Source organism: Populus trichocarpa, chromosome 8 (assembly GCF_000002775.5).
Source record: "Populus trichocarpa isolate Nisqually-1 chromosome 8, P.trichocarpa_v4.1, whole genome shotgun sequence".
Lineage (NCBI taxonomy): Eukaryota > Viridiplantae > Streptophyta > Magnoliopsida > Malpighiales > Salicaceae > Populus > Populus trichocarpa.
The window spans coordinates 4,711,242-4,728,370 of NC_037292.2; the positions used below are offsets into that span (position 1 = coordinate 4,711,242).

The window sequence follows — 17,129 nt, forward strand, 5'->3', positions numbered from 1 at the left end:
TGAGACTGTAAGTGAGGTTTCGTCAAGAAATAAGTAAATACTCGACGTGAAAACAAAATGTCATAGAAAATTTCCGAGCTGTGGAAACTCCAGAGGGCTGGTCTGTGTATATAAGAGAATGCTCGAAGTCTTAAACTGCTGATTTCAAGGCTGTCCTTGAGTTTATGGGAGTGATCCTAAATTTCGTCGAGCTGAGTAATTTTCTTTCCCGTTCCTATATGTAGTGTGACTGTCGTCTTCAAGATGTTGCCCTAGATATTTTGCAACATTCTAACAGGTCAGATTTTTTGAACAAGAAACTGGTTTTTACTTCTTAGTAATGACGAACATCATATGATAATATTAAAAACCATGCCGAACATCGTTCCCTTCCATACAAATCAATTGCGTTGAAAAACAAATTTTTATATTTTTTGAAAATTCACAGATAATGAACGAAAAATGGTCATAGAATTATAGAAAGGTTACTGAATCCTTTAAAATCTAGAATTCTGCCTCGTCATGCGTCATTAACTACAAAGATTTATCAAATGAACCTTTTTCTATCAAAGGTCTATCCATGCCACCAAAGCTCTGGTGCAAGTTGACAGAGTAACAACGTCCAAGGTCAGGGATTTGGATTCAAAATCTAATATTAGGTACGGAAGATTTGGGGCAAGTGTTAGCCTAAATGCATCGGAGCTGTTTCTCTGAAGCTCTTGATATCTTCAATCACCTGATTATTTTTACACAGAAGATCACCAATTAATAATAAGCATCAATGTTGAACCTTGTGGTTGCTTATATAATAGTCATTAGAGGTTTACATGGTCGTTAATTTCAGGGCTCGTGGAATTAGTCGAAGTGCGCGTAAACTGGCCCGGACATCCACGTTAAACTAAAAAAAATAATACGCATCAATGTCATTTGGGTTTACTTTGTGAAGAGATACAGAGCGAATTGTGAAAATGTAATTTCGGACTTAAATTCAGCCAAGGATTTAGATGGAAGTGAATATTCATGTCTGGAGGAAATGAGTTTGTTTTTAGCAGTTGAAATCTTTTTTTCAATTACAAGGGAAATGAATGCTATGCCACTACGTTTTTAATTTTTATACTACCGAAGCCTGTAAACTTTTTTTCATGGGCACCAGGGACATTGAACAAGCCTCCTTCTCCGCATCTTCTTCTTCTTCCCGTAAATGGAGATATGATGTCTTCCTTAATTTCAGAGGTAAAGACACCCGTAAGAATTTTACTGATCATCTTTATGCTGCTTTGTAGGGAAGAGGATCACGGTATTACGAAGTGTGGTTGCGGTTGTTTTTTAAAGTATTTTTTACTCATAAAAATATTAAAATAATATTTTAAAAAATCATTTTTGATATCAGCGTATCAAAATAATTTAAAAATATCAAAAAATATTAGTTTTAAACAAAATAAAATAAAATAAATTTAAAACTTTTCAAAAACACTTTTAAAATACAAAAATAAACAAGGCCAACAATACAAGACTCGAGAGTTGCGGTGTGAGTAGAATTTGGAAGGGCAAAATCATGGATTAATTGTATAAAATTAAATAATTTCACAAGCTGGATATGGGTATGATATATCAGGTTTTTTTTCTTAAATTAGCAGGATGTGGGGAACTTGAAGATGAATACTCTTGAAGTTAGAAGATCAAAAGATAAAATGTGATGTAAAGATTATTAGGATATGAATTTGTCGACGATGCTTATAATTAATTCAAATAAATGAGATCAAAATCATGACACCAATATAGTTTCATGATTAAATGGAAATAAAATTAATAAACATCTGTGATCGACTCCCATATTCAAGTGCATACTTCATAGCCCATGATTGATGATTATAAAGAGAAAGATCAGAGCAATTTATTCAAGCAAAGTGACAGTAAAGTCCGAGTCGTGATCAAGGTTGTCAATTTCTGTTTTGTTTTGTTTGAAATTGTCGAAATATTCATATCAATTTAAAAAACGGAACAAAACAGAACAATTTTCATCTCATTTTAAATCTCGGCCCGTTCCGGATTTTTCAGCTAAATTCCGGCCGGAACATTCCGGTTTCATTCCACATGTTCCGTTCCGCTCTTGAAAAGCCATTGAATCAAATTGAATCTTGTTCAATTTAATTAATTAAATCACCCAAGTATAAAAAGCTATTTTTTATTACTATTTCCAATAACAATGATATTAATAATAATATTTAAAATTATTATTTTTATTTTCATTAACAATTATATTATTTTTTTAAAATTAGATTTATCACTTATATATATGGTTTATATTCATGTTGTTTTTTCATGTTTAAACTTTGTAGAAATTTAAGCAAAACAATGGATGCTTTAGATTTCATCAGCCTTGATAACATTGACCTAACTTTATGTTTAAAATATTTGTGTTAAAACATTTTACTTTCATAGTATTTTGATATTTTGTTTAAGTTGAATTACTTTAAGTTAAAAATCTATTCAATCTTGACTATTTAGAAATATTTTAAATTTTAAAATTATATTTATTTGGTATTATATTTGTATTACATAATTTATAATTAATTTATCTTGAATTTAAATTATATTTGTTGAATTATATATATATATATATATATATGAATAATACAACCTTGAAATAGCACGCTTAAACACTACAAAACTAAAATATTTTATTTTAATTAAAAAAATAAAATAAAATAAAATTTACAATCTTGATCGTGACTCGTGAATCACCTTTCTTGTATAAATAAATAAAAATCAAGAAAAGTGAAGTTGTACAGGGAAAAAGAAAATTACTTCAAAATCCTGGACAGGCACGATTCCGCAGCATATTCTTCTTGCTTGCTTGCTGGGTTCCCTTCTGTACATTTTCTATCCACTCTACTGATAAGTATGGTTTCTATTTTATTTTCTTTCCCCTGTTGCTGTCAGAGTCTGTGGAGCTTTCTCAAGACACGACGGGTAGGTGGTGGTTGTTCAACTACAGCCACCGAAAACGTGGGCCGCTTGTTATTTCCCGGCATTTATTTATCTGTTTATTGATATTAAATAAAAAAAATGTAAAATGTAATCGGCTTCAATAAAATGTTATATTTGATTGAAGGTAGAGAATTATTTTGGTACACCATAAAATTGATTTATTCTCAAGAATTAAAATAACAGCACATTATTTGAGTGATTATTGCTATTAAGATCAACAAGTAGGAAGTGAAAAGTACAAGGATGACAAAGCAAAATGTGTCCACAATTGTATTTAGCTCGAATATCCGTGTGATGTTTGACGACCAGGTCCAACATGTATTTTATCCAAATTTAAAATTTTGTTTTATTTAAAATTTAATTTTTTAATATGTTAATATTAAAAATAATTTTTTTAAAATAGAATATATTTTTTTAAAATAAAATATATTTTTTTAATATATTTTCAAATAAAAAATATTTTAAAAGTGAATTTTTTTTATATTTTCAAACACTTTGAAAATATAAAAATATAAAATAATTACTTCTTAAAATATTTTGTTTTAAAAATATATTAAAATAATATATTTTTTATTTTTTTAAAATTTAAATCTTGACCTGTACCGCAATCTTATCGATTTGCACGCGCATCAAGCCAAAAAATAAAATAAAAAAACAAAAATTAAAGACTGCAATAAGTATTAAAGGAAAATGGACCGACGGCCACCACCAACCATCCTGACTGGCACTCTCTAGTCTCTGCCATTCTCAAACCCGAACCCGAATACATTCCCGTTTCAACCCAATCATGCTACAAGACTTCAGTTTCTGCCCATGTTTCGGAGACCGAAGCTTCGACGATACCGAACCCGATCGTGACCCGGTACTATTGGTTTCCGGAATCGCAGGGTCCATTCTCCATTCAAAGAAGAAGAACGGGTCTGAGACTCGGGTTTGGGTCAGGCTTCTCTTGGCTGATTTGGAGTTCAAGAAGAAAATATGGTCTGTTTATAATCCAAAAACAGGTCTCCTCCCTTCTCTTTACGACTAAATACTTACATATGTATTGTGTTCTCTACTCATGCATGGATGTAGTTCTTGTGTTTATGCTTAGAAAGTTCTGTACTTCTTTGTTTGTTTGGTTGCTGAGAAAAGAAAGAGAAAGAGAAATATGAATTGGTATTTATCTAAAAGAGTTTGGTTATCAAGAAAATGTAGAAAAGACAAGAATTTTGTGTGACATATCATTTATATTCATTCATCTACACACACACACACACACACACTTGTTTGGTCGTGGGAAGAGGACAGGAAGTGGCAAAAAGGGCAGAAAACAAATTATATTTTCTTTGAAGTCTTCTTTTACTTTACTTCCTTCTTACTAGAAGGAAAAAAAATCTTCTCAGTCCCAAAGTGAAAGTATGTAACTTTATCTTCTTAAAAATTGAATCGGAATCTTCTAACGAGGGGAAATTCCTTCATTACTCTTGTTATAATAATAATAATAATGGTTATTGTATTATTTTATTAATGATTAAAGTTTTTAGTTTTTTTCTTTAGTTTAAAAGAAGTCCAAGACATGATTTGGTAAATCAATCACAACTTTTAATTTCATCGTTGCTTGCATCGAGCTGTAATTTTGATAGAACATTCTGGAGGCCATGTTTTCAATTTGGTTAAAATATCATGATAATCAGAAGTTGTGAAGGCCTCCAAATAAAGGACGGAAGTTACCGTGCAAAATTATCTTTATTTTTCTAGCTGATTTAAGATTTTTTTCTATTTAGATTAGTATTTCTAGTTTGATTAATATTTTACTTGTTATAAACTCTAATGATAGATAGATTCTATTAGTTAGGGAAGTTTTAATTAGAAATACTTTTCTATAAAGGATTTTAGGTTTGAAAAAACTAATTAATTTTTTTTTTAAAAAACCCTTAAATATGTATATTTTTTACCATCACTACTAAACATGAAAATTATGTTATGTTTTCAGGACCCGACAAAATCCCTGGATGTTCTTATTCAAATTTGGATCATTTATGAAATTCTTATTGACTTTCAAAAGTGGTACTATTCCTTAGTTGATATCTGTAATAAAAATGTGGCTTTTTGAGTGCTGTGGCACTGTTAGATTATTCAATCGCTTGGTTTTTTACTCTTAAGCTACTTGGCTATGACACGCTGCATTTTTGGCCCATCATGTGCTCAGTAATTTGGTTCGATCATTTCCCCCCCCTATATTTCCTGAAGTTCCTGTAGTTGTATCTTTCAGGTTATACTGAAGTATTGGACAGTGACACTGAGATTGTAGTCCCTGATGATGATTCTGGGCTATACGCAATTGACATTTTAGATCCGTCATGGGTAAGATTAATAATTTTCTCCGTGAATTCTTGTTGTCCAGAACTTGTGTTGCAATCTTGACTAAAACCTTACAGTACCTTGCCTGGGAAGATATATAGAGAGGAAGGGATGGGTAAGAAGAAAGGAAAGTTACGGGGAAGGGTGAGAAATAACCCTTTCCTTTTGTTTAAAGGCAAAAAAATAAAAATAAAAATATATGTGTGGGATAGATTTCTTCCTTGCTTGTTTTTTGCACCCAAATAATGGAAGGATAATGGCTATGGTTAATCTCTTTTCACTCAAATGACAATTCCATTTCAGTAGAATAAGTATATGCAACTATCATCATACATATACGTGATATCCCACAAAAAAGGCTTGTTTTAGCTCTGCATAATAGAATAAGTCTGCACTTATCATCATACATATACATATCCCACAAAAAAGAAGGCATCTTTTAGTTCTGTACCCTCCAACAATCAATTTGGTGGAGAAAAAGACAGGGTTACTAATTACCCCTTGTCCTAGCAAATTAGTTATTTTTTTCTTCTTGTTTAGCATTTCTGCGGATTAGTTTTTCTATATAATGATTCCCATAAAAAATTAAAAGTTACTTATTGTTTCTTGATACTATATTTTGGTGTGACTGATGAGATGTGTCTTCTTTTCCCCTACTGGTGCCATCTTAACATTAAACTGCTACTGAACTGGCAGTACTGTTAAGTCTGCCTATATGAATTGGTGATGTGATACATTCTGGGATTTGCCTGCTCATATGTACAATATGTTGGACTCCTCAAATTGAGGCTGGGTGTTGAGTCATTATTACAATAATGTGCTTTTAGTTTGTTCTATTGTTATACATATTAATCCTTGAGATCCTGGACTTGCCAATACAAACAATATCTATTTGATTTTCTGTTATTGCTCTATTTGATTCTTCTCAGTTATTATCTCCATGGATTAGCTTATGACTTGCTGTAATTTATTTCCTTATTCAAATACTGCATTTGATGTCTAGTAATACAAATACCGAATCATGATATTGTGGGTTGGAGTGTCTATTTTATTTTGTCATTTTTTCTTCTAATTTATCAATATTTTCATTGTAATCCATCTATGAAACAAAATACAATTTCTGTTATATATCTGATACCCATTGTCGTTTTCCAGTTTGTGAAACTTATTCATTTGTCGGGGGTTTATCATTTTCATGACATGATTGATATGCTTGTTAAATGTGGATATAAGAAGGGAACCACATTGTTTGGATATGGTTATGATTTTCGGCAAAGCAACAGGTGAGTGTTTGTTCAACTTGTTATTTTTTTGGTGAGTAAAGCTGTTTTCTTGGCCACACGATTTCCATTTAATTTCATCTATATCCAAAAGTGATAATGTCTGAAACTATTTTTGCTTCCTACTTATTATTGTAGTAAAATCTGAGTATTATATATTTTATTGTTGACAGAATTGAAAAATCAATGGAAGGTCTTAAAGCAAAGTTGGAAGCTGCCTATAAAGCTTCTGGGGGTAGAAAAGTTAATATAATTTCACATTCCATGGGTGGACTGCTGGTTTCTTGTTTCATTTCACTTCACAAAGATGTGCGTATATTTTCTTTGGGCTACAAGCTGAATATTATTAAATTTTTCCGAAGAATGCTGACAAAAATGATCTCTTTATTTCTTAGAAGAGGCATGACTGATTAATTTTAATCATTCATTGGCAGTTGTTTTCCGAGTTTGTGAATAAGTGGATCTGCATTGCCTGTCCTTTCCAAGGTACTCTATGTCATGTCTCTATGTTTAGCAAACATGCCTTCACTACGAGAGAATCTGTCAACCTTATGAGAGCTATTGGAATTCTAGAAATGTTGAGAAATGTTTGGAAGAACCTGCTCTTTCTATATTCAAGCATGCCACCATGATTGCTTAGACATGTCATGCTATTTAAATGAGGTAGGTGTAGAGCTGCACTTGGTCAATAGAAACATCTTGTGCTTTTATAAAATATTCCAAAATAATTCCCTACCCTATTCACGCTATAAAAAAGGATGGGAAAAATTCCCAATGATGTTGTCATTATTATTAGAACAATTGTGAAAGGAATATCATCAATTGATGGCCTCTAGAAAGGTAGTTGCGGAGGCCTCTGATTTGAAGTTTAATCGATAGCCTCGCATATGCTCTCTTCATGTGCCACCCGGCTCAGTCTATTTGTACTGATGGTTTTTCTTATATTTTAAACTAACAAGGAAGTCCTTGCAATTTCATCAAATTCTAGGAGATCTTATTGAATTTTATCCCATGAATTTCTCAGCATTTAACAAATGATGTATTTTTCACCTACATGTCCCTCCTTTCCCATTCATTTAATGTTAAAGAAAACATGGCTAATGAACTTTTTTGCTTAACAGGTGCACCGGGTTGCATCAATGACTCTCTCTTAACTGGATTGCAGTTTGTTGATGGTTTCGAGAGTTACTTTTTTGTTTCTAGGTGGACAATGCACCAACTGGTAATTTCATTTTCTTTAACACTTATCCTGATGCATAACCATTGTTTGTAACAACTATCAATTCAGAAAATATCTTAAAAGCACAAAACTCTCTTTCCTATGCATGCAGTGCCTAGGGAAGTTAGAGATCTGACTATGCTGTCTATCTCTGTATAATCTATTGAAGCTGTGTGCTTTGGCATATTCAATAATTGCTTTTCCCCAGCAAAAAGTAAACAGATAGCATTGTCACTGATATACAATTTTTTTTGTGAAAACTCCATGGTGATCTAAATGCACATGTTTTTCTTTTTGCACATAGTTGGTTGAGTGCCCGTCGATCTATGAAATGTTGCCAAATCCAGATTTTAATTGGAAAACAGAACCACAAATTCAAGTTTGGCGAAAGCAATCAAATGATGTGGAAACTCCTGCCAAATTGGAGTCCTTTGGTCCTGTTGAATGTATCACTCTCTTTGAAGAAGCGTTGAAGAATAACGAGGTACCGCCATCTGATCTGAAGTTTCGGTGTCAAGATTCTTGTAGCTGGAAAATACCTCTGTGGATTTGTTGTCTCCCTTGAACTTTCATCTGGTATTTCTGTCTGTTTCGGTCATCAACATGCTTATGTTAGGTCATGCTATTAAAATGTTCATAAACCAAGTTATTAGCATTGATTTGACATTTTCCTTTAGTTGTCTTGGGTGTACGTTTGGTTGATGCTTTTACTTGAGACAGATAATGACTTCTTGCTAGGTAGTATGTGCTATCAAAAGGTCTGGGTATTTGATATGTAATGTGCATTTCTTATTTAATCACTATCCAAACTCATTATACTTTAATGTGCATTTCTTATTAAATCACCATCCAAACTCATTATACTTCATCTTTTTTTGCAGTTAAATTATAATGGAAACACCATAGCGCTACCATTCAACCTCTCTATCCTCAAAAGGGCTGCTGGTACTCGTCAGATTCTCAATAATGTTCAATTGCCAGAAGGGGTCTCCTTCTATAACATTTATGGGGCATCATTTGACACACCTTTTGATGTCTGGTATGTAAAAAAAAATGATTTGTGGAGATTTCTGGTTCGGGAGGTTAATCATTTGGAAGAGGCTGGCACCGTGCTGTGCATTTTATACAGACACTAAAATGGTTCCTGCTTCAAAGCATGTACTTTGTAAAATATGTTTGGAATGAAACCATGACATAAGTGGTCTAATTCCTTGGAAGACAGCTCTCGTTTTTCTTTAGTGGAATGTGGAGTGGTTTCACGTTTTGTAAGCATGCATCACCAAAATTTGCTAAACTTAGCTAAATATAACACCTTAATTTCACCAAAGGCACACTCTCTGCAGCAGTGATTTCTGAACAAACTAAAATTCAGTTGAAAAGTGAATCTGAAATCCTTTGTTAAAACGATTCAACTCTTCCAATGAATGGTAGCAAATCAGTATACGCTGTGATCATGTTGACATGTTCAGAGTCTAGATTTTGCACAGTGTGAGATGAGATTTATTTTGATTCCTTTGAAAATATTTCGTACTTTAAAGCTGATGTGATATATCCATCTTTAATGCAGCTATGGTACAGAGACATCCCCAGTAGAGGACCTGTCTGAAGTGTGCCATTCAATGGTAGGTGATTAAGATGTCTGTCGTCTTAAGTAGGAATGAATTTTGGATCCTATTCCATTTACCTAGATCTGATGGGTTATATTAGGACCAGGCCCTGATATCATTCAAACCTCAGATGATAATTTTGTGCCATACACTTGAGGATTTATTAGCGATTTTCCTGTTTTTGATGGTTGTTCCTCTTATACCTCTCAAGAATTGCTGCTATAAGTCATAATGTTTGTGCTAATTTCATTTGACTGTATTAAAATTTGGTTGTTTCAGCCCCAGTATTCTTATGTGGATGGAGATGGAACTGTTCCCGCTGAATCAGCAAGGGTGCTTCTTCTAACCTTTCGTTTAATATCTATTATGTACTTAAAATTTTTACAAGGATGGTGATTTGATGATCTTGGGGGTGAAATTCTGCAGTCAATTGCCAAAACATTATAGCAACTGAAGTTCTCTGTTGGAGTGTGACCAAAGATGAAATAGTGGGTAGTCCTGAATAAAAGAGGGTTCATGCATCATTTTGCAGAATTTATGTTTGTAGATGCAGTGAAGGGAGAGGTGCCATATAAAAACCATAATGTTCAATAGCTTAATGCCGCACTCATTTTTACCATGGGTTCACATGATGTCAAAATATTTGATGTTAGTTCATCTTCTCCTCTTCCCCGAATCTTTAAATATTTAGCTAGAAAAAATAGGGGAACAAGAAGTAGAAGCGGTAGTAGATTAGACAGTGAATATTTTTGCTGTATTTTAGAAAAATCAATTTTGCTACTAAGCATACCTATCTTGTTTGTGTAATCTTCTTGAGTTTTCACTACTACTGTTCAATATTCAAGCTTCAGCTTTTTCTCCAAAAAGTTTAAAATGTGTACTGAATTCTGAATAATCTTTCTGGTACACAGGCAGACGGTTTTGTGGCAGTGGAAAGAGTAGGAGTTACTGCTAATCACCGTGGACTGCTGTGTGACAAAACAACATTTCAACTTATCCAGAAATGGTTGGGAGTTGAGCAGAATGTCAGTAAGCATTCAAAGACATCCCAAGTGGCGGATGCTTCTCCATAACCTAAATGCTGTTTCTATCCATGAAATCTTTATTTCTGCTTGACATGTACCTCATTTGTGCATGTAAAAACTGGGCTGGCATGAAAAGCTAGGAAAAAAAAAGCAGCTCAGAATTGTTATTTGCACGGTGGTGTAAATATGGACATTAATAATTTTCTTTAACAACAAATAATAGTAGTAATAATAATTTTCTCAAATTCATTCGTGGATTATGACATTTAAAGTATTTTTTAAATATTCCGTTCAAACCACATCTTAAGGCCGGTGGTTGAGTGTTATCAGTGCTTGAGTTGGGTTTGGTTTATTCTATACTTCCTTTGTATTGTTCTTCCACTCACATAAAAGTGGGAGGAATGTTTATGATCAGGGTCTAAATAATTATTTACTTGATTACTTGGGAGTCATTCGCTTATCGCTCTAAGCTTATATCAGTTTCTAATTATGGGCGCTGCTAATTGTAATCAAGAACTATAATAATCAATTGGACAGAATATATCATTTACATAGAGATGCTTCTATCACAAACAATAGTACGCAATTGGATACTGACTTTCATCTACCCTAAACTGACGGGAAAATAGTGAAATTAAAGGATTATTTATCTGTGATTTTGAAACTTCTTCCAGTAAAGGGTTTGAACTTCTCTTCTTCCTTCTCTAAGGATTCCCTCTTGCTATCCTCTTTTATTAGTGTTCTTGATGCGTCACGAGCATCAGCCGCACTTGAATCAAAGACGAGCTTCCCATGTTTACTGGAGTTATTGCTTGATCCAGCATCTGTTGTAGCACCTGCCGGTTACTGCTCTTTTTGCATAGGAGGGCAGTCCTTAATTGGAATTGATGCCGCAGCTTTCCCATCCAACCGCCTTGCTGCACCTGTGAATGAGGTGAACTCTTGCATCACTGGCTGCTCTTGCTCTTCTTTCGATTTTGTTGGATGCTTCGAAAGGGAAAGGGGCTGTTCTCTGTCATCTTCAATGCGTAGTCTTTCAACCAATCTTTCACGTTCTTGACAATCCAGAGGAGGTGCAAAGATGATGGCTTTGCTTCAACAACATCAATGTAATATTTTTTGTTGTTGTGCATTATCATGATAGTATCACCAACAGTTAGAAAAGTAAAGTTCATGAGGGTATTTTCTAAAACAAAATATTTTTTATATCTCTTAATAGTTACGTTATTCTGAGTTTTTGAAGATTTTAACTTCTAATAATCTTCGTTATCTTGTGGTATGTGGCTGTAACTTCATGTAAGTTCCCTTCGCAAGATCAGCACTCTTTATCAGTGCAACGTACGCTTCCTTTCTCTAGTTTCAAGTTCTCCATCATCCACTGTTGTAATGAAACCCTCCTCTGCCGTAAACTCTAAAACTCCGCAATGGGGAAACATGACCAGTTATAGGGTTACACAACTCGAATAACATAGGATAAGCAATCTCAAGCATAGCATCAGGATTTTGTCAGCAACGTCTTTTTGTGACACATTGCAATAGGGGACAGATAGTTTTGGTTGTTTCAGGATTTGATGATATCCAAAGGTAATGGTATGCGAGTGATATACAAGGGGACAGATAGTCCTGGTTGTTTCAGGATTTGCAAATTCGTGTCCTCGTTTACTTCGATCTTCAAGATGTAACATAAACACCGTTGTTTGAAAGCCGACCTATCTCACCAGTAGGCTTGATACAAGAATACGGGCCAAAGCAAGACCAGTACTCCATCCATGGTTAATTACTTAGCCCAGCGCAGTCTGCTAAGAGTTGTTTATGTTCCTGTCATCGGCCCAACAACAATCTTTGACTACCAAGATTTAGCCCTTTACATGGCAGGAAAATGTTTCTAGTTTTACGTACGGTATGTTTTGGAATTAGTAGGAACAACGGCAAACATGAGAAGATTTTATTTACCACAATTTAGTTAGTTTATCCAATTTTGGAAGGTTTTTGCTTCAAACAAACTCGGTCATAAATTCATCACCTCCAGATCGATATCATGGTTCTTGAATAATGTACATTATTCAATACATTGGGTGTGTGTGGGGCATGCTGGGTGGTGAAAATTATATGTGAACATGTTGCAGTAGCAAATACTCCATGGGACTCGATGTACCTGGGAAACAAAAACATGGTTACATCCACCCAGTGTATAAGCAAGTAGCCATACGAAATATTATATCTCAGGCCTTAGCAGCTGCTGCCTGCCTCAAATTGGATTACAGTAAAGGAAGGACATTGGACAGTTGCTTAATGAGTAGAGATGATGCAGGGAGAGCAGGGTGTATACACACACACACACACGAAGGGGAGAAGATCACCTCAAACCACGCGCAGCAATGTGCACCCGTAAGTTTACATGTTCATGAATATTTAACACATGCACAAACTAGAAAGAAAAGAGGGGCACTTGTACACATGCCAAGGGAAGATCAACTTAGGCCACAGGGTACCAATAATAAACACTTGAATCTAAGACATTACTTCAAGAAACAGTTTTGATATCTCATAATTTTAAACAATACTAGCAGTACTTGAAACTCTTTTAGTTTTTCAACTAGGGCTGGATGGCTAGGCTCTTTAAAGCAAGTAGAGGTCAAGAATTAGGGATGGCAAGGTCCAAGGTCAAAAGGGTTTGAATCCCAAACAGATTTTCTAACCCTACATGGGGTTCTGAGGCAAATCGAAGATCGATGAATAAAAATCCCGAGAAAGAGACGAGAATGAGCATTCCCAGGGCTTGTTAGCTTATCAGGATTCTATTTCAGACAGTCACAGACACGCATGAGGCAGGCATTCACTATTTTAATCCTACCTCGTATTACACTCATGTCGCCAAATTAACAGCTCTGTTTCTGTAATTTGACTTGACTTTGGGTTTTAATAACATGTATCTAAGTGTACCACAAATACGTCCTGCCACTTCATAATTAAGCGCCCGAAAGTTCAAGTCTTTTAACACGGTGAGTGATTTCTTAATCATTTCTTAGATTTCAAATTTTTAACCATGTATTTTTAATTTAAACATATTAAAAAATCATCTCTAGATACAAATTTTTAAACAGTCTAATTTAATACTATTCTTTAATATTTTTTCAAGTAAAAATATTTTAAATTTAAATTGCATAAACTCATCATTATCTAATTTAAACACTCTAGCTTAAAAACTTAAACCAACAGAAAAAAAAATTTTAATTTTTTTTATATTAATCTTTAACATAAACTTAATATTTTATTCTCAATATTTAATCTGACATTATAAGTTATGCGTAATGTTTGCATCTCATTTTTATTGCCGTAAAAAGTACTACTACAGAACCTCACCACTTGATAATCTAAATGTATTAATTTATTGAAGAACTTAGATTGTGCATCATGCCTCGGTTGAAGAGTAGAACAAGAACGATTTTTAATCAAGATTTTACGTAATTAACAACTTAAAATTTTGAATTAATTGGTTACTTAAATATGGATTAACATTTACATATTCTTTTAATTCGCTCTAACCATCACAAGATGAGCAGTGAATTTATTTATTTTATGCTTTGCGTCATGAGCACTCTCGTCAAATCTAAAACTTAAACATTCTTGTTTAGAAAGAATCACAGGTTAATCCAGTGATGTAATGTCAAAAAATTAATTAACTTGATGAAGTTGGTGTAGCCAAATGGCAAATTCAATCTATATAGTAGTATAGTGCAAGAACATTAAAATAAAACCTATGCAAAATGAGGAGAAAAGAAAAAGCAGAAAAGAAAACCCTAACGAATTGAGAGGACAAGGCATGGAAACAAAGCAAAGCATGGTTGGACCCTTGTTATCTTTAACAAAGTTTGCTTTTCTTGGAACTCTCTTACTCCTGCTATACTTTCTTTCGAGTGAGAGAAGAGATCAGTTTTTCTTGGCAATATTCACGTAGAGGAATTCTTTCCAAGGGGGCACGGGTGCTCCGCTGATTTCTCCAATGCAATCCCAGTTCCCGCTGGCTCTTGGCTTTGAATATGTATAACCACTCTCTCTTTCCTTGGCTTCTGTGCTCCATATGACCTTATAATTGTATAGACTATAATCTTTTGTACTGTTGCGCGTATAGCCTGCAAATATCTTCCCAGTACTGTAGACAAATTATATTGATTTAAAATGAGCGAAGATATCATCATTTATTATATATATTTCTTTCAAGAATTCCATACTTTATTCTATATATATATATACAGCACCAGCTATTCATGGATACAGAAGAATATATCCAGACAATTTGAAGCCTCTTCCGTTGAATGCAGAAGGCAGATCACACCGCGGTTAATGTAAAAGGCTTTTAAAATTACTCTTGACTCTTGAGGTTGAAAAATATCAATTTCAAGCTATAACGCATGCAGCACCTATATGCTTAATTTTTGGAATTCTGCCGCAATGCTTGTTCAGAATAGTATAAAACTATTCTATTTAAAATCTTAAGTTGAATTAGTTTTTGTTTGTTAGTGTAAATTCCAAACTGAAGAAATTAAATACATGTTAGAAAATAATATAAAATTATTTATTAATATTCATATTATAGCAACTTAAGTTCTATCCTATACTGGTCAGTTCTATAAGTTATTCTGCACATTGTGAGTTGTATTTTCTCTGTCTCAGATAAGTATAATTAAGATCTAACATGTACATTAATTATTTATAGATCCCACTGTTATATTAATTAGAGAGAGAAGTGCAACTTACAGTGTACTCAGTAATTAAGAAAGCAAGAACGAGTGATTTATATATAATAATAATAATAATAATAATAATAGACTTATAATATTCTAATCTAGGTTTTTGAATTGAAGGTAATATTGATTCCATGTATCAATAAGTTCACTAATTAAGGATCTGGCATGCTCCGTAGTGTAGATCATCGATCCTAACATGATATTTTTTTATCTGGGATCTTGAACTTGGACTAATTTTCATGTATCTAGACTAGATTCACCTCTCTAGTCTTGTGAAAACTAGAGAATACTACGTCGAAATTATTAAGTGATTATCGCCAGTCAAGTATGGCAAATGTCTGCTCATTTTTTCTACATAATTTATCTAATATGCAAAACCTCTTAAATGATTAATTTAGACATTTAGACATGGATTTGATTAATGACTTCTTTTTTATGTTACAATTATTTTTATTATAATATTTATTTAATTTTTAAGATTTACAAGGATTTGATTAATTTAGACATTCTAATGCTAATTAGACTCTACTATAGATACATGTAACTTTTAACAATAATTATTTTATTATAAATATTTTAGATTTAGAACTAAACAGGTAAGGATGTCTGGCTTATCTTTTTATTAAATATTATCGATTTTTAGACTTTTCATAAAAATATTAGAATTTTTTCTATATTCTTCACCGTTTTGAGCTGTAAGATCAAAGTCTGAAAACCTAATTTTTATTCATGCTATGCACCTGTCAAGTTTCTACATTCAGTAATATATTATTAAAAACGAGGTCTTTTTTTATGATTGAAATGTATATGAACACGCCAAATTTCACAAGGGCGTATAGATTTGACTCTAAGCAATGGAAATTTACAAGGGCGTTCATCTATGTATCAGAAACCCGTTTACCTTAATTTACTAATCACAGCTCAAAGGTCGGTGGAGATTTCAGTCATGTAATTCATTTCTCTTCCTCCCTCCGTCGGTGAAGCTGAAAAGTGATGATCGTATATATTATTCAAGGGCCAAGTGGGATATTTAAACCACCACACCATTGGATATAAAACTTTTTACTTTGGATTTTGTGCAGTGTCAGGGAATACTAGCTAGGGTTGAATGTCATTTTCAAATTTAATCTCAACGAAAGGGAATAGGAAATCACGGTTGATTTCTCAACATTTGTTAGAATTTAAAATCTCTCGAGAAGAGAAGGGTAATTGTTTGGATCTCACTAATTAACATGACAACAAGAGGGAACTCTTGCTCCTGCTTTAGCCAACGGGCTTGGTCAAAACCAAACATGACCTAGAACCCATTTGTTTCGTGAAAAATACTTTATTATAAATTATTTTTTTAAAAGCGATTGTTAAATAGACTAGATTTTATTTTTCAATGTATAGTTCTGTTGGATTTCGAAGCTCTAGATTTTACCATCATTAAAGTTCAGGGTATGTTCTTGAATGAATGAATCCAATAGGATATAGACATGCTTTTTTTTTTTCAGAGTAATTTTAGTTTAATTTGATTTATTTTTAGATCTGCTTTAGCTTTTTTTCTCTCCCAGGAGGCAACGTTGTTTTACTTGCGGATCTATGGTTGGCCACTACCACCTCTAAATTTCCCCATTGCTTGTTATCTGGTTCTGTGTCTGAATGTCACCGCTCCCTAGCCACCGTACCATTAAAACCCTAGTTTTCGACCGTAACTTTTGCCTACCTAAATGTGTTCAGCTTCGATGAAAGCCCTAGTCGCATCATTTTTAGCCTGATCATCAGCTGGATACGGTTCTTGGAAGTTTAACTTTGGAGTCAAGGAGTCTTAGGATCATGTGTGTATAATTGGAGAAACTTTCGGGTGTTTAATTATGGGTGGGATTAGTCACCTATTTATAGGAATCAGAGGGCACATCTTTTCTTTGAGATTAGAACAAGAGCATGGAAAGGCA

At 33.5% G+C, this 17,129-nt stretch overlaps 1 protein-coding gene across 2 annotated transcripts; it reads left to right on the plus strand.

Moving 5' to 3' along the window:
- Positions 1-3,647: 3,647 nt before the first annotated feature.
- Positions 3,648-10,709, plus strand: LOC7472457 (phospholipase A(1) LCAT3). 2 transcript variants are annotated; one of them, XM_024605947.2, is made up of 11 exons: positions 3,648-3,974; positions 5,225-5,316; positions 6,469-6,596; positions 6,767-6,902; positions 7,028-7,079; positions 7,715-7,815; positions 8,117-8,296; positions 8,694-8,851; positions 9,380-9,434; positions 9,699-9,752; positions 9,846-10,268. In XM_024605947.2, the coding sequence occupies exons 1-11, from the start codon at positions 3,758-3,760 to the stop codon at positions 9,864-9,866; spliced, it is 1,194 nt and encodes a 397-aa protein (XP_024461715.2). In that variant the 5' UTR covers positions 3,648-3,757; the 3' UTR covers positions 9,867-10,268. The 2 variants fall into 2 exon arrangements, with proteins under 2 accessions (XP_024461715.2, XP_002311258.4); XM_002311222.4 differs by lacking the exon at positions 9,846-10,268 and adding an exon at positions 10,331-10,709 and having other exon boundaries at positions 3,649-3,974.
- The last annotated feature ends 6,420 nt before the right edge of the window (positions 10,710-17,129 follow it).

Bases quoted from the DNA above. Each gene is read 5' to 3' on its own strand.
- LOC7472457 (XM_002311222.4), top strand. From the start codon at position 3,758: ATGCTACAAGACTTCAGTTTCTGCCCATGTTTCGGAGACCGAAGCTTC. The intron at 7,080-7,714 runs GTACTCTATGTC...TTTGCTTAACAG, and splicing joins CATTGCCTGTCCTTTCCAAG to GTGCACCGGGTTGCATCAAT. The intron at 8,297-8,693 runs GTACCGCCATCT...CTTTTTTTGCAG, and splicing joins AAGCGTTGAAGAATAACGAG to TTAAATTATAATGGAAACAC.